General features: G+C 36.9%; 1 protein-coding gene across 1 annotated transcript in view; it reads right to left on the bottom strand.

The window, feature by feature from the left end:
* The window catches only part of LOC105388125 (kinesin-like protein unc-104), a 93,567-nt gene that overhangs the window by 45,557 nt on the left and 23,453 nt on the right, over positions 1 to 24,557 (bottom strand). Inside the window, exon 3 of the mRNA XM_048625226.1 lies at positions 932 to 1,083. Within this exon, the coding sequence (XP_048481183.1) occupies positions 932 to 1,031 (100 nt within the window). The 5' untranslated portion in view covers positions 1,032 to 1,083. The remainder of the gene's footprint in view (positions 1 to 931; positions 1,084 to 24,557) is intronic.

The raw sequence follows: 24,557 nt of genomic DNA, 5'->3' as shown, positions 1-24,557 counted from the left end.
TGAAGTTCCTGTACGTGGCTCTCTCGAGTGGAACCTTTGTACATATCCCCTTGATTTCAGCTCAGCCAGCCTAGCTCCCGAGTAAACTGGAGTAGCAAGCCTGGGTGTTCCAATAGCTGAGATAGGCGCTCTGTTGGTCCAAGAATAGATAATCTTGTTTGTGTAGTAGGTGGACAAGTTAACAGAATGTGTTCAACCGTCTCATCTACTTCCTTACATGTCCTACATAAGGGACTAGTTGAGTTACCTATGGTATAAGTATTTATTCACGCAACAGTGTCCTGTTATTAATCCTACCATTAATGATATATTACTACGGGACAGATTGAGTAAGTAGCGTGTAAATTTATAGTTGTGTGATGGAATGAACGCTTTAGTTTGTCTACAGTCTACCCGGTGTTGCCACTCCTGATTGAATTGTTTAGCTCAAATACTTTTAAAAGTATACATAAAAATACCATCAAAGGGGGGCGATTTTCAAAGTTATTCAAGTAAATGTAAATTTTTGCTGTTTTTTTGTGTAAAAAAAACTAGATTAGGTGCTTGTAACTTATTTTATGTAACTGTTAAGCAGTTTTGCATATTTTTATTCGATAGATGATTTTTCGCGGATAAAAGCATTTTATTTCATGTCCGTAATCCGTTTGAATCTCGAGATATGAACTTTTAGGAAAACTAAGGATCTACAACTTTAAAATGGCCGCCATTTCTAGAATATTGAGATTTGACCCCACATATGGGGGTGTTTTCTCGATGAAATCACTCGTAGAATACACCCTTAAAGTTTGTCGGGTTCGAAAAATAACACATTGTATATAACATGCTGCACACGTAGGTTTCGGCTAAGTATACTTAGCCTTTTTGCAACACCCTGTATAGTATAAAACCCAACCCATTTAGGTACCATCTAAAACAAGAACACTGTACTCACTAGTGGTGTTGCCGGTCATCTCGATGATGCACTTGCTCTCGCGCGCGATCTCCCTCGAATTGAAGGGGCGCACGCGCACCGCCACCTTGACGGACGACATGGCGGCTGCTGTGTGTGTGTGTCGCTAATTCATCTGAGACGGTGGTCCGGGCCTGCGGGAAGAGATGGAAGTTAGTTATGTGATATACGGGAGGATGTATCGTTATTCAACGTCATGCAGGTAGGAGGTCACAAAACTGGTCATGGTGAACAACTTTTGTTCTTGGAAAAATATATAATATTGAGAGAAAGAAATGCTTTATAAGATGTCATCATTAGCTAGATTCACCACAGACGACATAATATCGTTCGGTGCTATACGTTCCATGCTGCGCGCGATCTGATCGCGTTAGATCATCTGGTGTGCTACAAATAGGTGGTGATGGTGATCACGCTCGACCCTTCACGTCCCCACTGCTGGGGCACGGGTCTCCTTCCATTGAAGGAAGGGTTTTAGGCCTAGTGCACCACGCTGTTCTAGTGCGGGTTGGTGGACCCCAACATAGTATAAATTGATATAAGACAGGTGATAGTTGTATGAAATTATTGTGAGTGAGGGAGAGAAACGGGTGTTCCCTTCTAATTATGTACATGCTTATAATAAGGTAAACGTAAACAGCATGAGAGATGCCAAATGCCTTAGATTATGTCGTAAATTACTTATATAAGAATTCTAATTATGTAAAATTAATCGCACACATACCTATTTATACCAGTGTACATATTGTTACTAACTACTTTACGTATAAGATTATCGGGGTAATATCTGCTTCATGAATATTTTCAATACTGAATACCGAATATTTTCAATATTGAATATTTCCGATTCAAATTAGATTTCTATTGAACGCTTTTATTCTTGTATTTCTTGGACAATAAAAGATACAATGGAAAATATTCCCTTCTTCAACAATATTACGAAATCAAAAGACGTCCGGACCGCCCGGGATTTCTTTTCATAAATCCATAGTGAAACGGAAAAATATGACAAAATGGCGGATGGGCCACGGAAACACAAACAAAACAATAACATTTCCATAAACGAGTAATTAATTTTCATAATATTCCTTCTTTAGAACGCTCTAATTAATATTACGGCAGTTAGTTAAAATGTTTTCAAGGGTCGTGTAGAGTTACGTGGATAATTGGTTATGCGTAAGGCGTAAGTATATTATCTAATATAGGAGGTAATTTTCTATAATATGGTAAAGCCATGTTTGATGAGATTTGTATGTATGTCACTGTCGGATGTCGGCAATGATATTATCATAATATCAATCATCACAAATGTTATCATCGATATGGAATCACATAAATGTCAGTGGATTGATTAAATTACGTTCATCCGTTGCATTACAAATATGTCGTCGCTATATGACTTTATTGTGTCAATTCATATGCACTTGGTGACTCACGAACAATTGTGTCTGGGAAGTTATAGTGATTCATTCAACGGTACTTCTGGGAAAAATAATATTAAACCTGAAAAACTTTGAATCCTGTGAATGTAGAACTTTGGTCCCATTATAGGTAGAAACTGCATTTAAGGTGATAATAAATATTTAACCTCTCACGTGAGTTCTAAAATGTAAAGCGCTCGTCACAAGTCACTTGAAGTGACTCGCAAGGAATAGTTAGAAGTTGACTCACTTCTAACTATTTCTTCGGTGATTACAGTCGTGATGATAACTCATTATTATTATTAGCTATGTAATGGTTTAGTACTGAAAAGAACCGTAAGACCAATTCATACTTGACCGGTAGGTGTTCCAATAATTTCATTGTGTGTAATTGTGTATGTATGTAATATACAGAATAATGTTTAGGTAATTTAAAGTAACTAGTTTTAAAACTAAAGCTCATGGAGTGCTATTTAAAATTTGTATTTAATTCGTGAAATATAATAATAATGTCCTCCTAGCCGAATTTCGACTACGGCGGCCAATCTCAATTGAGATCAGCCATCTACGCAGGAGTAGATTATAGTGCCCAAGTGTGTGCGCAGTACACAGGAGCACTCTCTGTTCCATCACTCTCATAACCCAATGGGACGGATTGACCGACACGACTGGAGAGAGCTAGGCGCAGGACCGACTGCTTTACATGCCCATCCGACAGCATGGATCGTTTCACTGTTTCGGACATCAGGTGATCAGCCTTCTATGTCCTAACCAAACTTAGAACCACAATTTAGAAACCCAAATTGATGGTCCCACCCGGGAATCGAACCCGGGACCTCTGGGTCATGAAGCGAAGCTTCTACCACTAGACCACAGAGGCAGTTGAAATATAAAATTTATGTGACCCTATTTCGGAACCCATTACTTCTAGGTATGCTATAGGTGATGATTTAATTCGCAGCTACTTAATCTACAAAACAAACTTGTGAAATCAGCTAATAACTCTGCTGCGTTTGAAGTCGTAAACTCTATCGTTTTATTAAACGTAACGATTGTATGATATCTCCTGTACGTTTGTAAGTATTTTATAGAAGTGCCTACAAACATTTTGAAGAGAAACGATTAAATTTGTTTGTTTACATTGTATACGCACTGAAACTACAGAAACGAATTTAAAAAACTTACACCATTATAAAGCAGCGTATCCCTGATCTATACTCAGGGATACGCTGCTTCAAACAACAGAACTTCGAACAACCAAAAAGCGGGTGACTCAGCTCGTCACTCACATTCCGTGAAGCCAGAGTAACCCTCCGCACTAGCTCACTCTTGAAGCGCGCGGCGAGCCGTGGCGAGGCGTACTCGGACTGACCGACTTGCGCAGCGGCGATGTTATTGTTAATCTAGTTTTTTTAGCTAAATACTTTACTGAGAGAACGGTACTTTACTGTGGCCTTTAGCTAACTGTCTAGGCGAAAAGGTTGCTGTATTTTTAATATAGGGTATCTTATGGCGCATGATGATTTAATATGGCAAGGCAGTTATTAAATTCCTCCATATTGCATTCTCCACTTTCCATTTTATTTACACTATGAAGAATAAAAAAATTGATTTGACATTATTAATATTATGTTATGTTGTCTTGCCTTGGCTTAGAAACGCTGTTTGTCCAGAATACATACAAAATTTTAACCCTTTGGGTAATGGAACTATAAGGGTTCACTGTATCTTTACTTGGTTTCTAAAATTGCCATTCCTACAACACAATTTTCAGAATAACATAACTTTAAGGTTTATTTCTCAGACGTAGACTCAAAGATAATACATACACATGTAAAGAACAACACATTTGAAAATTACATACGATGGAAATTTATATTCAGCTGAAGTAATTTGAAAATCAGATGTTATCAACCTTCATGCATATACACATGGAGCGGCGGAGTGCGCAATACATTACAGACGGCAGACACGAATGATAATGCCGAGGGTGTCACGGTGGCTGAATTCACAATTTGTACAGTTACAATTTCATAAACGCTTGCTTTTACTCAATGACACAGCAAAAAGTACCTTAACTTGTCAAAGTTCGGGTGTTTCTTTTAAGAAGAAGAGGAATAACTAAATAAGCAGTTAAATACCGATTATTAGAGCAATCAAGATGAAGGCTCATCCATCCACAACGTGACCCAGATGACGTGTCGTGACGTCGAGACGAATCTATACTTTTTTATCAAACTCACAGGCACTTTCAACACCAGTTTTCAACACTTTCACCAACAGGCCAACATAGATTCACAGTATTTAACTCGTGGAGGTATCGCGATCCGACGGCCAACACATGATCAGTATCATGACGCGCGAGCAGTGGCGGCCGAGCCCGACCAGCGACCGCGTCCGAAATGGTGAATGTTTTCCTGAAACGGCTCGGCGCGGCCGCTTACATAAAAAAGTAGTAATTGGCTGCGGTCGGGCGCGCTCGAAAGTGTCGGCGATGCACCTCGAGTTACGTAACGCTGCACCCGCGTGAGTCACCGCGCGCCTCCAGGACTTACCCGAGCTTGTGCGGCTGCGGCAGGGGGCACCACACACACTCACACTAGACACAGGGTTGGAACGGGTACTGTTGCAGCGGCGGTCAGGTCTGCGCGGCGGGCGACATGGCGCGGCTGGGGCACTGGCGGCGACTGCGGCGGCGGCGGGGCGCGGGCGGGGCGCGCGGGGGGCGCAGGCGCCGTGCCGCCCCCGCACAGCCTTCGATCCCACCCCCGTGCGCGGGGCCGCGCCGCGCACCCACCGAGCGACGCAAATAACATTAACAGATCCACACAACAGGCCGTCCTCTGTAGACTCACTCAGACTTTACTCGATTACGTTATTATGCGGGATTAATATTTGCATGTCGTCACCAGGTTGATTCAAGGGTGTCGGGATGACGTTACGAGTCAATTTCCACTAGCGATGGCGCCGCCCCCCCCCTCGCCCCACTCCCACGTTTACACGTTCGTCTACAAAACTTCCAACAGACCGCTTCTGAATTTTTAATAACATTCTCAACAAGACGAAAAAGACAGCTGTGCCCATAATTTGACATTTATTGGATAAAATTGCCTTTTATAAATAAGGGTCTAGAGCACCGCCCTCGGACTGTAAACGCCTAAACCAGTTAATGAAAAACTTGTCAAACTAAGTGCTTTTAGATAGCTGAAGAATTTCTGGAAATTTTACCACTGAATAATATAGGAAACCCTTTTAAAATGCAAACTAGCAATCCGTCAAGGGAAGGATTCGACCGGGGAACCCGTCTGATTCAGGGCACGTACGCTGAGGTTTCAGATTAGATCTGCCTCAAGTACGAACAACAATAACAATTTCGGAAACACTATTCCCCATTGAATTAATCGCAGATTAACATTGTATAGCAGTGTAATAGCATTGTGGATCTTAATTATTTGTTTCATGAATCGTTAATTGAAAATAGGCTGTTAGGTTACTTCGCATTTTATACTATGTATTACATAATACAATAACATAAGTGGCCATAATGATAGCCGACCTACGATAGTAGATGGCACTTGAAGAAGAAGAAGAATTACATAATACATATAGCTTGTAGCATATTATGCTGGGCTTTGAGACAGACGGGCTACGGGCTACGGGGGCACACCAACAACGAACACTTATGGAACATAAACGTTGAATTGACATAACGACTTTTTGTTATCCATTTATCCCGAGCAGTAAATTGTATTTCTAATTCCTTAAACCTCCCCCAAAAATAGAATGAAAAAAAAAACAGCAAGACAGACTGTGCTAATCCCCTAACGACTTTGAGTCCAGTCATTAAGTGATTCTCCCCCTCAATAGGTCAAAGAACTATACGCATTAGGTTTGGCTGAAGCGAGGCAAGGGCAGTGACGCAACCGGCAAATATCGATTCACTATTGGGAACGCGTCACTGACTCTGTGTGGGAGATCTGTCTGCAAGTGCCTTACCACCACCGACATCTGTCAAATGCATACAAATTATGTCAGTTTGGTTTGGTTGGACCATAGAAACGTTATGGGTTGGACAGATAAGCAATGCTGTTTGAGGTTTATTGATAGCTTATTATGTGGGGTGGAGGTACGGTGCCTATAAATCTTATAAAAGCTTAGGAAAAAATATATATTATAATTTCGAGAATTCCGGGCCATACAGAAGAGTATATAATAGGCTCAGCGATAATTAAGTATTGTAATTAGGTAATATTTTTTGTACTAAACTTAATTGTTATCAGTATACTCTCTATATAGGCAAAGGATCTATCTGGAAGTTTAATTTTCATTGGCTAGATAGAGGTATGGATCGTGTAATGGTAACGATTAATAAGTTAGACCTGAAAGCAATAGGAATGATCACATTACACGCAATAACATCGACAAAAGGTCGTAATGACCGCGTCTAGTACTCGTAAATGGCTATTAGGGTCTTGTAATACGTGATCGGGGAATAAATGTACTTTGATTAGATTTTTACATTTATAAGGTTTTTTGATTACGTTCAGTAACAACTTTAACAGTTGTATCAAAGATCGTGTCGTTCATGAATTTTAGAAAAAAAAACTTAATTATGTACATAAGTATCAATACAATTTCCATCAAGGTTTTATTTTTTGTTGTTTATGTATTTATTTAAAAAATATATACCTATATATTATAGTATAATATAATAGTTTATATTAAGTAGTAGCATAGTTTTAATGCTTTATATTATGATCATGATCAATTATATTTTTACGAAGCGCTTCGAGCATTTTACTCAACGAGGCCAAAGATAAGCCACAAGAACGGTCGCATCACGCGAGACCTCATTCTACACAGAAATCCTAACATTTAGAGATGTTTGTAAGAATCTTAAAATTATTTACACATCATTTTTCATTTCATTGTTTAATTATATTAAAATTTACCTGTGGTCCTGTTCCCGTGGCATGACAATTCCATGACATGGACAATGTCCATTGAGCTTCAAACACATATACTATTAGCATAATTATGCCATCATAGTTGCATTGAGATGGGAAAATATACCATATCCACTAAACTCCTGGGATCTCGTATAATATAAGCCAGCAATAAGGCGAAGTTTCCCAAACCCAGCATCGGCGCAGGGACATAAGAACTAAATGCCTTGACCCACATAGCACCTGGGGAGCCACTCTGCGATCCGTGGAATAAGCGATCGTGGTAGAGAACAGAAAGAGCTAGAGAAAAACGATTGGGAACTGTTTTGAAATGGAATATCGCAAAAAACGGTTGGATTTTTAGAAGAATACTCTTTTTTTAATTAAGAATTGCGGGAGATAAATGCAAAATCTTCTAAAAATATATCTAGAATTAATCCGGCATTCAATTAAGTACAACGATTAATTCTTAAAACCTCTTACAAAGGCTTACCATTAATTAATTCCGTTCATCGACCCCTGCGAGACATAGATAGATCGAGGCACTAATCTAATTCGCCACAAATGAAAGCCCTCAGGTACTTATTCTTGTTACTAACACAAGATGTTAGTCGACAGCTATCCAATAAATATCGAGAAATGCGAGTCAGGCACGCACAGCCGGCCGAAACTGCGTACCATATACCTTACCAGTACTCAAAAGCCCTATTCTACCTTCCTGTATGGTTATACGGGTCATTTTGCCATCACCTAGCTGCTGAGATAAGGTTGTGAGCAGTTTAATTTTATGATATTCGACGGCTAGCGGCTGGGAGACCCAGACAACGCTGCCGACGTAATTGAGACATGATCGGCGTGGGAAGTGCCGTTTCTGGGGACCGCCGGTGCTGCGGAAACCGTCCGGTTATCTGACCATGTTTAGAATAGGTACCCGAAGGGTGTATGGCGGGTAGTAGAAATGTAGTTGCAATATTTTCGGATCAAGAAAGTTACAGCCATCACGCTTAATATGGTCGTTATTTATCTAAAATAGGCAACATAAATGTTTATCACGGTCCTGCCAAACTCATTTGATATTAGAATTCAGTTGAATATTCTCACCGCGCATAATTGAACACCTCAATTTTGCAATTCTAATCGGAAAAATCGAATAAAGCTATTCGAAATTCTAATTAAATATTTTAAGTAAGGTTTCGAGTAGGCGTAAGATTAAACCAATACCGGAGGTATCCTATTGAAGATCACTTTGGGCTTCAATTTAATAAAACTCTGAAGCCAAGTTTCAGCACTTCCGGTCCAAGGCCGGGCTGGGGCTTCCGGTCTTGACCTTGGCTTATTTAGCCTTCAAAAGCAGAGCCTAATATGTATGAATTTAAAAAAAACATAATATGGTAGGTAAATAACACAGGAAAATATTTTTTGAATGGGAGGAATAATATCTGACGATAAGTCTATCTGAGAAAGTAAAATTACAAAGTTTTTAGGGTCATATGACTTCAGTTGCCAATAAACCTCATCTACAGCCTGAAATTAACTTAAAAAAATGGAAACAAAACATAAAATATGCAATTTACACTCTTAAAGCATTATCACTACTATAACCTACTGTACTGTACTTTACAGCTGTAAGTAGGGTCCTGAAAAATACGCACAACAAAAGGTTATTCTGAATGTACAAGATATCCGCCGAACCGTTGTATCTACAAAACCCTTGACTGCCTGAATTGCCTGAGAATGGCCCAGCTTATCTCCGTTTTGCATATATTTTCAGTCTGGCTCTGTTGAATAAACCTCCCACCAGAGCTCAGAGTATTATGAAATAAAAAAGTTAGACAAACAATGGATTATATTCAGATTGTATTATGACTTTATGGAATTTCATAAGTATTGTTTTAATGAAGTTAGGGGCCGTCCATTAATCACGTGAGGCTCAAAGGGGGGGGGGGAGGGGGTACGGAAAACCTCACGAAACATCACGAGGGGGGAGGGGGGGGTCTCGTTAGACATCACGTGTATTAATTTTTTGTCAAAAAGCGCATAACTAAAGAAATACCTAATTTCTGAACCGAAATTTTGAACGGCGCAAAAATTTGAACGGTAGATAGGATTTATTGCAAATGGGGCATTCCACGGGTAGTGGGAAAATGAGATATTTTTTTATTAATCTAATCAAGATTATTTTATTGTTAATTCAATATTAGATATACATATTTACATGTTCTGTTATTTTTTTTTCTGAAAAAAGCAGGAAAGTATTTTTTTACATACGTTTCATACGTTGTTTTTTTGTTCTGAACATGTGGTACGATTTTTTGGGTCATGTTCATTTCCCACCAGTCACGATTTATTTGGTCTACATTTCTTGCAGAAACAAAGCTTGCTCATAGTTTATAGCTCACGTCTTAATATATTTAATCATTTAATAGCACATTCAAATACATTTTGCTATGTAAGTATTTGGACTAAAATCTCGTTTGACGGAGCAGAGGTCGGGGCTGAGGTATTTTTGGCTGTCCCACCAGTCACACTCCTTAAACCGTTAATATATCACCAATAAATGTACATGGGTTATTAATTTGGTAATCATTACATTACTTGGTTCATTATCTACTATACAGTATATATTTAATCATATTATTTGATTAAAATAAAAAGTTACAGGTCTAAACAATAGCAATTCTGGAGTAAACAGTCCCACCAGTCACTATGGAATGCCCCAAATACAGAAATGTTTTTCAATTCAAAACGCAATTTGAGTTATATTTTTGTAGTCAAATAATAAAAATAGCCTTTACATAGACTTGCAAAAAAATACACGTGATCCAGGGGGGGGGGAGGGGGGGTTGATCCCAAACCTCACCAAATATCACCAGGGGGGAGGGGGGGGTCAAAAAATGAGAAAAACGACCTCACGTGATTAATGGACGGCCCCTTATGAATTATTTTTTTCGCGAATTTCCAAATTCTGTTTTCAGTTTCGGGCTTAGATATACCATGCTGCACATTTAGTTTTCGGCTTAGTATACCAATTTTGCAACACCCTGTATCAGTGTTATTCTAGCTCCTCTATTAATTGGTATTATGAACCTCAATATAGTAAAAAAACACATTCAACAATTTCTTACAAACTTAAATTAAACGTTTGCTCTTTTACTTGTTAAGGCCAAGCGGGAAGCGAAACTTTTTAATTGGTAGAGAGCTGAAACGTAGACTGTCTGCGAACCAGGAGAACAATTAGAGAAACAAACAGATAGCGTTGCAGAGTTGTGGGGAACTCAGGTTTCCAGAGACTGGCTGAGTTGCACCCAGATATATGTTACGATCACAGGATTCGATACTATTTTCGAAACTACACAAACATATGGAAAAAGAACAGTATCGTCAACTGTCACTGTCAAAATGTAAGGCAAATTTGTCAGTTCCAAAAGTGACATTTATTTTTTCCATAATATGTTTGTGTCATGGAAGTAATAATACAACAGGAATGCGCACTGCACCAAAAAAACGAGCCGACAGAGATAGTCAGCACGGAGCCCTCCATCTCTTTCTATTTTTGGTGACCATAATTTTAGGTAATTCATGAGACATCACTTCTAATCTATCATGTCGCGAATAGGTGTCGATGGTCTCAAAGTCACCTATTATTCGAATAATTCGATTGCAACGTAGGTACGAATGTATTTTGGTGATATGACAATCGAGTAAACAAATGGGGTGAAGGTAAAATTTGTATAGATGTGTTGTTGCAGCGCAAACTGCAATGTAATATTGATATTATGTTTTTTTGTACAGGTAAGTAAATAACTGACAATGATAAAAAGTCTTAGCAAAATCGCACTCTTTATTGTCAGGACTTTATAGTTCGACTGTAACGATAATAAACACTTGCGATGAATCGGGATTTATCATCGGGTTTAAAATTTGTGGGAATTACTTGGAACCACCTTTGCTATGTTTCTTCATTAGAAGGAAAGCTGAAATTTGGGAAAATATAATTTTAAGTAAGTAAATAAAATTAAGTTGGGTGTAGTGTTGACAAGAAAGTGTCAAAACAGGTTAACATTAAACGCAACTATGTACCTAAAACGTGTTTACTCTGTGGGTGTTCCGTTTACATAGTCTAGTTGATGAAAATCATAAGATTTAAAAAAAAATATCTCAACCTAAGTGCTTCCGCCGGTTTTAAGCTTGCTAAAAAATTATCTTATAATACTCATATCTATCACCAAAAAAATCAACAGCTCATAACTCTTTACCAGCCTTATAAGATAACAGCCACAATAATACCTCATGATACTTAGGTATAAAATAAAACAAAAAGTTGAATGAAAAAGAATTGTCCTAATTAATGGAAAGTGATTCAAAAGTACGAATGAATAAAGAATGAGAAAAACCCTAACCATAACGTCTCTCAGAACAGTATAAACGTCATCCGTCATCTTGACAACTTCGGTCTTGTCGTAAAGTATTTAGAAAAACTACCAATATTTTTTATGAAAATATTATTCATACAAATACCAAATATTTCATTAAAATTACATGTTTATAATGATTTATTATAAATTTGTTTTTGAAAATGATATGATATACAGTAGTCTATGAGTTAATTTAATATTTTTTTTGCATAGCTCTCTTCGTACAAAATCTACTAAAGTTTACACAACTAAATCCTGGCAATTGTTAGAAAGAGAGGAAGGGCTCTGTGGTAACCCTCTCTATCGGCTCGCGGCCTCTTTCACTTCAAATATAAATCTTAAGGTGAATTCGTTAGGTCTATTTTTGTTTGCATCATTTTGGTGAGTGCGCATTCCTGTTGTATTATTACTTCCATGGTTTGTGTAGATTCGAATAGTATCGAATCCTGTGATCGCTGGACTAGAACAACGAGGTTCAACAACAATACGCACTACAAAAATCGAAGGAGAGCTGCCATGCAATCGGTACGCTGAATACAACGAGATAGAGTCGTGTTTAGCGCTGCGCTCCGAGGATTCGCCTTCGCCGGAATACTCACATTCTAAACATGTTATTCAATGTTTTGAATAACCCTTCTTCCCCCCAATATCTCAAATCTAAGTTTTCATTCCTATGTTCCCACGGCCGAGCGTTGAGATCTACAGAGAACAAGATGTTGAGTGTGCCTGATCGTAACGCTGCTTCTTATAGTGACTCGTTTGCTGTGAAGGCGGCGTGTCTGTGGAACACCTTGCCCGTGAACGTACGACTATCACCTTCGCTTGCTACCTTTAAAAAGAGCGTAAAGGATCACTATTATCAAACCTTAGGTTGGTAAATTATAATTATGTAAGTAAGTAACTTACAAGTTAACTTAAGTTACTTACTTACATAATTATAATTTACCAACCTAAGGTTTGATAATAGTGGTATAGGTATGTATGTATTAATATAGCCAGTATATATTAAGTGTATTTTGTCTCTTAGGTATATGTGTATTTATATTATTATTTAAGTAGGTTGAATAGGTAGGATAATTCTAGTTCATAGGTTTATTTTGGACATGCTTAATGTAGTCTTAGTTACTTATATGTCTGCATTTACTGTTTTTTTAATATTGTATAAAAGAGTTTCGTTAAATTTACCTGAGTTTTCCACCAAGCAAGGGTTGGCTGGAAGAAATTGCTTTTTGGCAATAAGCCCGCCTTTGTGTACTAACTTCTTCTTAATTTGTATTTTATCTGTGTATGTTATTTTTTAAGTATGCAATAAAGTGTCTATAAATAGATTAAGAAAATCGAAACGGCTATCTCGTTGCTTTATAACTTTAGGTCGTTCCATTTCATTTCATTTTCATTTATTTATTTCAAAATACAATGTACATTGTATTTAAAAAGTATTTACATAATCAATATTTATAGCTTACACTAAACAATATAAATAAATTATTATAGTAAACATCATTACAAAAATCATACAGAATTAATAAAATTCCTTTTTCGATGTCTGAAGTGACCCCCCAGGTTAGTGCGGCAAGTAAATTAAAAGTGCCAAAGTTTGAAAATAAGTTGAAATTAGATCCAGGGATGCTGAAGTATGTTGTTTCATACAGTTTTTATTCAGTATTTTTATTCCGAAGTCTAAAGTATGCCCTAGAAATTGATAGGTACATCTTAGATGGCGAAGTACCTGCGAGTATCTAATAAAAGTTTGTCTCTCCATTGCAAAACAAACTAATTGAACTAGTTTAATCGATATTCTAGTGGCTAGCAAAATTAAAACTTTAAATTTGGTAAATCGAAACAAGTTAAGTTCCAAAGTTTTTGCAACTCCAAAAGAAATCATGTAAATACAAGATCTAAAAAACCCTATAAACCTTTAGAGTAACAACAAACTTACAACATCTGAAAAGTATAAAATAATAAACATTTTATTGCATATCCACATTTCGCTCTCCAGAACAAATCTGGTGTCGGTGGATGTTGTGGATACGTCCAAGTTTAGTGCGACATAAAACTGCCTGATTCGTGCTCCGCTCCATCCAACTCCAACCTATCAGCAAACACGCTCCAGTTTTATACACTATCTTGTTCTTGAAACTGCAAGTCTGCATTCTACAGAAGATGCTGCCAAAATTATATTTTTGTAGACTATGTGTGTAGTGTACAAAAGTTGCGAAGAATATGTAGGTACACTTGTACACTAAAATAGCAAAATTTTGTTCAGAATGCGCCCTTGAGTCCCGTTTTGGCATACCCTTTTTAACAGCCTTTGTATACAGGGTGTTTCAAAAAGGGTATACTAAGCCGAAACCAGCATGTGCAGCATGTTATATCTTTGCCCTAATCTAAAATCAGAATTTCAAAATTCGTGATTTTTCATAGAAACTTGGTCACGGTACTTTTTACTATGGAGAATGATTTTTTTGTGTCTGTATATACAAGTCCTATGATTCACAGAAATTTCCTTCATTTTCCAGAAAGGTATTGCTTCTATTGTTGTCTGTGTGCAATATTTGCCGCTACCTGCGAGTGTACCGCTGTGTGGTGCACACATTACGTCTGAGACAACCCTGACCTGTTTCCTTTATTGAGAGGAGACTACCTACTTGTAACACAAGGAGAATTAAAAATTCTGTGAGGAAATATTTCTATTGTTATAAAAGTACTAGCCTCCCGGAAAAACATTATCAAAAACACGCCAATCTAGGTCCAGAGTAGACATCATAAAATATTATGTAATATATGGGTGGTGATACTGGTAATATAAATTTTTCATCTAAAGTATTTATAAGCGTGCTGTGTGTGACACCGTTCACAGTGAGCAATGCGAATTATAATATAACTTATGAAGCATAATTTTATGGTCAGACTCCATCGCAAAATGCATCAGTAGCGGTCGCAAGAGAATCGATAGCTGTGCACTTTGTGACAAGATCAAACACCCAGCTAAGGGAAATTCCACTCAAGTATATGTATAGTATAAAGTATATGCCTAGTTCATATTCATGAAAGAAATTTTCCTTTGACTTTCATCAGTTTTGAAGCAAACCTTCTTGAACTTTGTATTGAACCTATTCTATGAGATAGCCTTTCATAATTACATACAACAACTCAAAACGGAGCAATATGTCCAAACTTTTCGGAACTATGATATCAAATATGTAAATTAAAGTATTTTTTACATATTTTTCAGTCATAATACACTCGCAAGCAATTAAAAAGTTCCACCCACTACGTACGTTGCTATGTCACTGGAACTTTTTCATAGCTATATAGTGAGTACCTATATATTTTATTTACCTATAGGTACTACCAACACTCTCACGTCTTGCAATGTATGATTTAAGTTTTTGAGGCGGCTGCGATTATTATTACCATTTTTCATATCTGGCAGGGAATAGAACCCATAACCCTTGATACTTAAGTCAGTGCACTAACCGCTGACCGGTTCAGACTTCAGTCAAAATTACGTTGAAACAACCAAACATCGACCATATTTAAGTGGTCGAGAAATACTATCGTGATGGAATTCACCCGTGACCGGTGGCACGACTGAGTATATCGCATGCACTGACCTTCGGTCGTGTGGCATTTTATTGAGGTTCAAACAGAAAATTCCTGAATTTTATCGCCGAGATACCCATCTCATAAGAAAATTATAAGAAGTGAAATAATAAGATATACGAGTATTTACAGCGAGTTTGTTCCGTCGTAATGACCTTACCCTTGCAACATTATACATACACTATAATGTAGAGTATTTCTTTATAAAACAAAATTTTGTTCAAGAAATGAAAGTCTGATTACAACAAAACTTAAATAAAAGCACTTCAAAATTCGAACCCCGTAGCTTTTAAGCATAAACTTACACAATAATTTGGGCAACTCTAACAAGCAACGCCTACCCTTTTCTAAGTTCATAAAAGTTAACCAAGTAAAAGCAAATGAATCGAACCATTTCCAAACAACCCGTGGAAACCCTGTGATTACGTGAAACTCATTTATTTTCACAAAACACTTTAAATGACTGTACTAAAATTCTATTGAAGGTATAAATTCACATTAGCGCCGATAGCAGGAAGGAAGAAGGAGCAAACGCTCATTAAAAAGAATCTATTTTCAGCACGAGCTGTTGGCGAACATGGGAAAATAGTGTTCAAGTAAATAAATAAAATATATATTCCTGCGATAACTGAAATGAAAGATCAACGGAAAGAAAATTTATAGGTACTGAATTTGCCCGAATTTTTGTCTATAGGTAAAAATAACAGATTTTATAAACGTGTTTTAAAACACCACCAGCTTACCATATAAAATTTGACACTAACATGCTAAGTTCGTTGCTTCTGAACTTTCTGATGAAAATGATTTTGAGTTGCCAGACTATAAACGATAGTATTGTAATAACTATTTTCTATAACAAAATAGTTTCCTATTCACATGAGTAATCTATAAAATGTAAGGTCGAGGCTAAAAGCTATGAATCATGGACGAGTCCACACCTTCACTTCATTTCTATCTTTGTTATTTTTCCATTTACGTCCCAACACCAAACAGTCCTTATTCACAGCTATTAGACATTCCTAAATCGATCTTAACGGAGTAAGTCATGAAAACACATGCATAAAGTACAATCATAAACATTCAACCTACAAAATATTAAATAGAGTAGCTAATAGTAATGATGAAGAAATATAAGGAAAACATCACTAGGAGAACACGAACACAGAAGCTTAGCTTGGTACTCTCTCCGCCCAACTGGACCGACTTTAGACAGTAGTGGCCGGATGAGGAAGGCCAACGGCAGCGTATTCTGACGCTCCTTGGGAGAGACCGATGTTCAGCAGTACGGGCTAATGATGTCGAAGTTCTGTTTAGTTTTTTTATTATTATTCCTTGGTATACAAATAAAGAGTTCTCTATCTAGAACCGCTGCGTTGTTCAGAATAGTCCAGCAGCAAAGGTCGGGGGTCGCAGCTGCGCTCGGATGCAATCAATAACTACTCGTGCAGTGGGTAAGCCGATCCTTGTGTGTGTGTGTGTGTATGTGTGAGCTCAACGTTAATATAGAACTTGAGAAAGCACAGTATTCTTCTTCTATTTACTTAGTAAGCAGCCTACTATCGCTTCAAACCACAAAAAGTACAAATCTTTAAAGACTTTCTAATTTATATAAATTTATTTTCTAATAGTAAGGTGAAGTGCGGTAATTGCAACTATCCGGTAATTGCAACTAACTTCAATAACTCCCTCTAGAGTTACTTCATTGTAAAACGACAGACTAAAATCAATTTTACATCATAAAAGTTCTACCCAAAAATGTAGATGGTGGTGATAGCTCAAGAATTGTGGGAGTTATAAAGCTTTTTGTCATCGGCAATTTTGAGTCTGCTGGCGTCGGATGGACATGGTGTGCATTTTTATTTTATAAAATAGTTTTTAGTGGTTCCTCGCAAGGTTTTTCCAAAAAAAAGTAAAAACTAATAACGGTATGTCATTTTGTATGTATTTGTTTTATTCTAACACGATTATTTTCCGAGTTTTCTGTGTAGTTACATTTACCAGACAAAAAATGTCAAAGTCTGGTAAATGCAACTATTTTGCAGTTTTTAGGGTGGTTACAATTAGCTGCCAATTTTTGTATGAAATTGGAAAAAGCCAGTGATGGGACAGTGAACATGAATATATTATTATTTATTATTATTATTTAATTCTTTATTACACAAATATATAATATATATATCGATACAATCACTAATAATATAACACACAAATAAGAATAAAAGGCTTAATACCAAATTTTAAACATATCTGTTAAGCATACATTTTTTTAGAAAACCTGCAAAATTCCACCCGGCATCCTGCCTGCGGTAAATTCCGAAAACTTTCCAAAAAAATTGTAAAAAGGCTGTTTGATTAAACATAAGTAAAATATTTAATGTTGATTAATAAAAATATAGCTATTAATTTTTATCCCCGAGTTTTATTCTGCTACCATGGTCTTCTTGGCTTGTCGATGGCAGACACTACATGACTGTCGATAAAATTACGATAAAGTTCCCATCACTATTTTTGAGAAATTAGTTGCAATTACCAGACCCACGGCTAAACAGTAGTTTCATGCGAAATTGGTCGTAGTTACAAGGAGATAAGTGTCACAATCCTATGAATATTCTCTTAGTCTTTGTGTTTCAAATACACAATATACACCACACATAGAAAAATATGGAGATAAAACGATTAGTTGCAATTACCCGCCAGGAGGGGTAATTGCAACTATTTCTGCCTTTGCCGGAACTTTTGGCAATTGCTCTTTATTCTTCAGAGTTTTTCTTTGTCATGATAGTAGAATAAAATCTACATAAAATTTTGACTTTGGCATGATTTTACAGTAATACTATTTCCTTATATATAAAGAATTATCAGATGATGAAGTTACGACTTCAATATTTTTAGTTGCAATTACCGCACTTCACCTTATCGTAAATGGTGTATCTTGTTGAACACTATATGGAAAAGACAAGTGTGATGAGAACTATTATAATTAATTATTAGGTTATTTATCTTATATAATTTAACTGTTTTATAGGTAGATAGGCAGTTCTTAAGATAAGAAGAAGAAGATTAGATACTTATACTACCGTAATTGCGTAGTTACCCATCCAGAAAGCAACGGAACAAATGGAACAACATAACAAAGAAAAGCGGGCGCTCTCGTGTCCAATGAATAACTGAGGAGTGCAGGAGGGCTACTCTATACCGAACAAAAACGAACGAACGAGAGCTGTCGTACTGAGATAGAGTCGTGGCTCCGAAACTTAGTTTTTCGTTATATATAGTGACCCCCCAGCTCTGCAAATACGAACAACGGAATGAAAGTAATTTCATTTCTTAGTAGATTATATTGGACGGACGCGAGCCAATCCGCCCTTATTGTCAAGGGAATACGACTGTCTTGCTCCACTGAAACAATGTTTCTTTGTCCTGGTTTCGTTGAAATCTGGTTCCAGGTAGAGACTGCAGATTTTAAGTTTTAACTTGTTGATTTGTTGGTTAGATCTCAGTTGTACAGGGGAAATTGCTAACAAGTTAGTACTAGTAAGCATAAGCACTAATAATAAGTAATTACGGGGTTTACCATAGTGTTTTATGTATTTAGAAACAGTCATAGTCGCTCGATCAAATATTCGTCATAGTCGCTCGTTACATAGTTTGCTACGACAGCGCCTACGCTTTTTCGTAGCACCTCGTAGCAAAACTGACGCTACGGAATAAACATAATACTGAAATACAGATACAAAATCAATGCGGGTCAAGATATACGGATGATATTGGTATTACAATTCCAAATCTGTTTTCCAAACCATAAGGAGTCCACGGCATCGGCATAATTTTTATTTATGTTATTTATTATAGTTTTTGTTCCATCCAATTCACACATTGAGAAATTTACGAGTACGTACTGAAATCATGGTTATTTATATTCCAATTCAAATCGTTGGCAAACTACCCCACTGCCTAATCCTTACAAGACGAGAAGGTACTTATGTAAAATCCAATGAACAGTGACGTCACAACTAATTATTCTCTTTTGCTGCCAATTTGCAAGTAAAGGCCGAACCACTCATTCCGCTTTGCCTTTGCCGCCCTACAAACGACATTGAATCTCAATATCAATAAAGACTTGCGTAAGCGAAGTTTATTTCCAGATTTTTAGGGCGAAGACTAGATATTATATGGGGCAGTAAAGTATAAGGAGTTACGACACTTTTTCGTTAACAATGCATTAGGAAAATTGAGACAGTGTGGTTGAATTTGTTTCTGCCTGAGTTTAGCACTAACATTTTAGAACTTAATAATCTTAATATTAAATAAAAAAGAAAAAATATCATAAACCTAATGTTTCACTGAAGACTATACGATTGAAGAACTACAAGAGATACAGACAGAGGATATTACTTATAGGATATAACAAAGTGATCCTATATGTTTTCGTTTATTACCTTTACGGATTTCGAATCGTCAGACACGTCGTCATATAAATGTCAAACTAACAACACCCCTCACAGTTAAAAACATATTTTTCACGAAGCATGATGAGAAAATATATAAAAATCGGTAAAATGAGGTCGAATGAGTTAAAAGTAAGAGTAACGTCTCTGCGTCTAGAATCTTAAACGAAAAACGACCGTTTAAAGTCCTAAATTATGATGGCAATAAGTTGCAGTTACATTATACGGGCAAAAAATAATAACTTATGTATATAAACCATATAATTTCAACACACGTTGTATCTTGGAGTTATCGGTTATTTGATAGAATAGCGGAAATCTTCTAGTGACGTTTCTAGACGTTGGGAAAATTCAAGCTTGCCGCGTTTCAAATCAATTTCCCGCGGCGCGAGTGTGTGTGTGTTTGTATCGAACACACAGGCAGATTACAAGTGTTTTGAAGCTTTAACGTAGACCTCAGGTCTATTACCAGATAGGTAGTAGTTAAAAGTCCGACAATGTGACCTTTGCAACGGGATGTGAGATAGATTTTTTGTAACTGGTAAAGTAAATTTATGAAGAAGAAAGGCCTTTCTTCTTCTAACACGTCTAATAATGTTTTTATAGACAATTCTGTTGCCCAGTTAGCGTTGTGGAGTAAACGCACATCCCACCACGAGTCTCGATGAGTAATCATCGATCTACGTCACTCCGCTAGACGAGGTTCACGTCATTTCGCAGCTCGTGTTTGGTCTAGATCTAGATAAGTGAAGAGAGAGATATTTTTTGGCAACGAATACCTTTCTCTCCATTGTTCAATGCTTTTGTCATATAAGAAAGAAGGAAACAATGTATAAGTATAACCGGAAACTGAAAATGATTACCTGCCCCACTTTTATTTCAGTCAGAGCTTTTTTGAAAAGTTACTTAGCGTTATCTGTGGAAAGCTGCACAAACTCATAATTCATTTGAAAACGGCGCTACGGTTTGCGAGTGTGAATACAATATTGTATATCGAAAAGCGGATGGTTCACTTGTGAGTCACATATCACCCCTTCACGCATTACAGTCGTGGGCAAATATAATTATGCATGCAATGCAATAACTTAAATAAAAACTAAATTGCATGTTGATACTATAATAGCTTAGCGGTAAGTGTCCTTCAAGTCTCCTCTTACTGCAATACCCCTTCAAGGCGACACTGCAAGTACAGTCATAACCTGAAAGCTTCAGTGAGTACAGAGGACATCAGACACCTCACTAACTTGACTCATTATGAAGTCACCTGGAAAGTGCTCAGAGTTGTCCGGGAGCGTTCTCTGTCCGCTCGGGAAAATGATGCCATATTTTAAAAGTACCTACTTACTTGTAACTTTACCTCATAATATGTACTGAAGTATACTGTTATATTTATTAATTAGATGTATGTTTAATTTTCGAACGCTACGCTGTACGTAGTAAGCACTAAGCTCTTCATCAATTATTTTAATTGACAAATTTGTTACACACTCATTTAGTAATTCAGAATATACGTGTGATAGACGCATAATGCTTTACATTGCGTACGAGTAAGGATGGGAAGGTTATACACATATAAAATATAGCTGTTCCCGCGCGCTTCGCTTCGCCTTAAAAAGTTTTCCCGTGGGAATTCCGGGATAAAAAGTAGCCTATGTTCTTTCCCAGGGTCTAGATCGTATGTATACCAAATTTCATTAAAATCCGTTCATTAGTTTTGGCGTGAAAGAGTAACAGACAGACAGACAGACAGACAGACAGACACAGTTACTTTCGCATTTATAATATTAGTTAGGATTTCTATATCATAGCTATCATTAACTATATGGTTATGAAATAATTTTCACCGATTATAGATATAAAAGCAGAACTACATATTTCATATCAGCTGTGGTTGTTGGATGAAGTTATAGAACCTAAAAAATGCAAACCATTTAGCGTTATTTAGTGGTGCTGTAAATCTTACAAGAGCTAAGTGCCCTTATACACGGGCGGCGACCTAAATATTCCTCATTTTCACAAACGAGCCGTAATTATACTAAAATAAATAAGGTGTGTCTTGCGATAATGGTGAAACAAACGACGTGATAACGCTCGTAGTCAACACTTACCTGCAAGATATAGATTAAAGACAACAAAAGCTCATCACCATTATATAATGCAATATTTAATGCATTTTACACCATCATTATAGCTACAATATATTTTCAAAATTTCAATAGACAGTCCCTAATCCCCCTCACCCTGTAACACCATAATATAATGCGCATATCCTCCATATTTACGTATTTCCCCGTAGATCTGCTACGAGGTACAAATTGAGGCTCCTATAAAGTCGTTTGCGAGTTTTATTCAATGCGTCCTCGTGTAAAAGGGTCTTTATGTCGTCTTCCTTCCAAGTGTCGGGGGAATGCCTGGGGCGAGGACCAATCGGATGCGAACAAAATGTTTACAAAACTGCGACCCAGCCACGACTTTAACTACTAGACACCTACGCAACCCTTGTAGCAGTATAAAACCAGCAGATAGGAGAAAAATCATAACATGCTATAAAACTTGACCGTGAAACACCCACAAAGTGCGTAGTTGTAGTTATAATTAAGTGTATTTATAGGTAGAGATCAGTAACACAGAGCGGAACGGAGGAATCACATCGATTGGTGCGCGCCCCGCCGGCGCCATTGGTCACCCACCGGTCGTGACGTCACGCGCGTATCGACCGCCCGCCCACGGCCGCGCATGCGCTGCACCGCCCCGGACTAGTCCGTCGACTCGTCGCCCGATACAACCCCGTTCCACTAAACTAGTTGTAGAGTGTATTAAAATAGTGGTACTAAGCACGATACTAGCAAAAATAATTAAGTATTCTGTTTGAAGTTACAGGAAAAGTTTGAAACATTCTGTCCGCTACAAGACTCGCTTCTATCAATACTTTTCATAATATACACACTTACAGGTTGTTGTTACATTTTAAGTTTAGGTGTGCTAATATTGGTAATCATCATAACATTATTTGGGCTAGAATGAAAAATATTTAATAAAATAAAAAGACCAACCTACTCGTATAACTTACGGGTGAACTTGACTCACTTTCACGGCACAATAATGTGCTGCTAATGCAATAATTATTTACCAGAATGTGGACGTTGCCGCGTTGTCGCCATAATTGTCCTAATATCAGTTTAATTAATGGGCGACATGAGTGCATGATTGCATACAATATGTATTCACTGGCCATTATTGGTCACTAGGTAAGTGATTTATCTAGGCACATTATCTCTCTAATGAAAGTCCAATTCAGTACATAATTGGGAATTACTTTAAATGGATATTTCGTTATGTTGAAAGCGTTCTAGCAAAGTGAATGTCCATTACTAGATAACAAATAATGCATTTGTTTAATGGACAGTAAGTACATGATGATACGATACGATTCATTGGCATTTTTAAGCTTTTTGGAAAGACTAATGTAACATTCAGGGTGTTGCAAAAAATACTTTCAATTTTCAAAACGGATGAGCTTTAAAGCTCACAACACGCTGTAACATAATGCGTCGTTAACCATTATAAAACTGTTTTAAATCCGGTTTAAATGTATATTTTTTGGACGCAACAATGTCTGATAGGGATGGACGGATACAATGTTTTATGAAAAAACTTTAGTAGATCAAGATGTTGGCACTCATTCACTGATATTTTCGGTAAGTTTTAACTTACATTAATTTATTTATTTAAACACTTTAATGTATACTGAAAACACATTTACAAAAATGGACTTAAAAAGTAGTGTATACTAAGGCGGGCTTATTGCCAAGAAGCAATTTCTTCCAACCAACCTTTAAGTTAGTATTTTAATTATATGAAGAGTCATGCAGCATAATTATCATTTCTCGGTTTGACTGTGCCCGTGTTTCGGGGGATCACCTCAAATGAGGGTTGCCAAGGTAGTAGGTAGGAGGGAGTGTAGAATGTAAGTACCGAGCATTCCGGTGCACAGCGGGAGGTCAAGGTCAACACGAGTGCGAAGGTCACGACTTTTAACTTGCTATGCATAGTATTCATGGTACTAGGTCAAATTGTAGTATGTAGGTATGATACATACTAGGTAATGGTATAACCATTAGAACGACTTTAGCTTTAATATTAATATAGTTGAAAATAATTGAATGTTCTAGATCGTTAAGTTTAATAATATCTGTACTTAAATACTAATAAAATATAAATCCTATCTGTGCTACCACAAAAAACTGTAAACACCGTTTTACAAGTGTTTAAAAAGAATTTTAAGAAGAATTTGACAGCAGATTTCGCTGGCGTTTGACAGCGCTAAACATCTGTTAAATACTGTCTAAGTTTTTGTGGTAACGCCCTATATGTTTACGCTACTAGTATGATGGGAATTATATGTAACTTTTCTTTGTTGTCGCGGTCTATCGGACAACATTATTTGCCAAAATATAATGTAATTTTAACGAAACATATTTTATTAAATAACCTACTGTGAGGACGGCTCAGACAATTATATTATCGTTGTGAAGCCAAAATTGTCAAACAATATCATTTTGTGACATTATTTTGTTTCAAAGAACATTCTAGATTAAGTTAGCTAAGAATTCGAAGAAATATTAAGACATCTAATGCATTTTCATCGCATTATTCATTTTAACAGATTTTATTTAAGTATTATTTTTCAGAATTCAAGCGAAATCTTTAAGTTACCGACATCAATCCAATGGTCGAATTGAAAAATGAAAAAGAATTACGTATCTATATAT

The sequence above is a fragment of the Plutella xylostella genome, chromosome 3, assembly GCF_932276165.1.
Source record: "Plutella xylostella chromosome 3, ilPluXylo3.1, whole genome shotgun sequence".
Taxonomy (NCBI): domain Eukaryota; kingdom Metazoa; phylum Arthropoda; class Insecta; order Lepidoptera; family Plutellidae; genus Plutella; species Plutella xylostella.
This window is presented reverse-complemented; position numbering and strand designations above follow the sequence as displayed.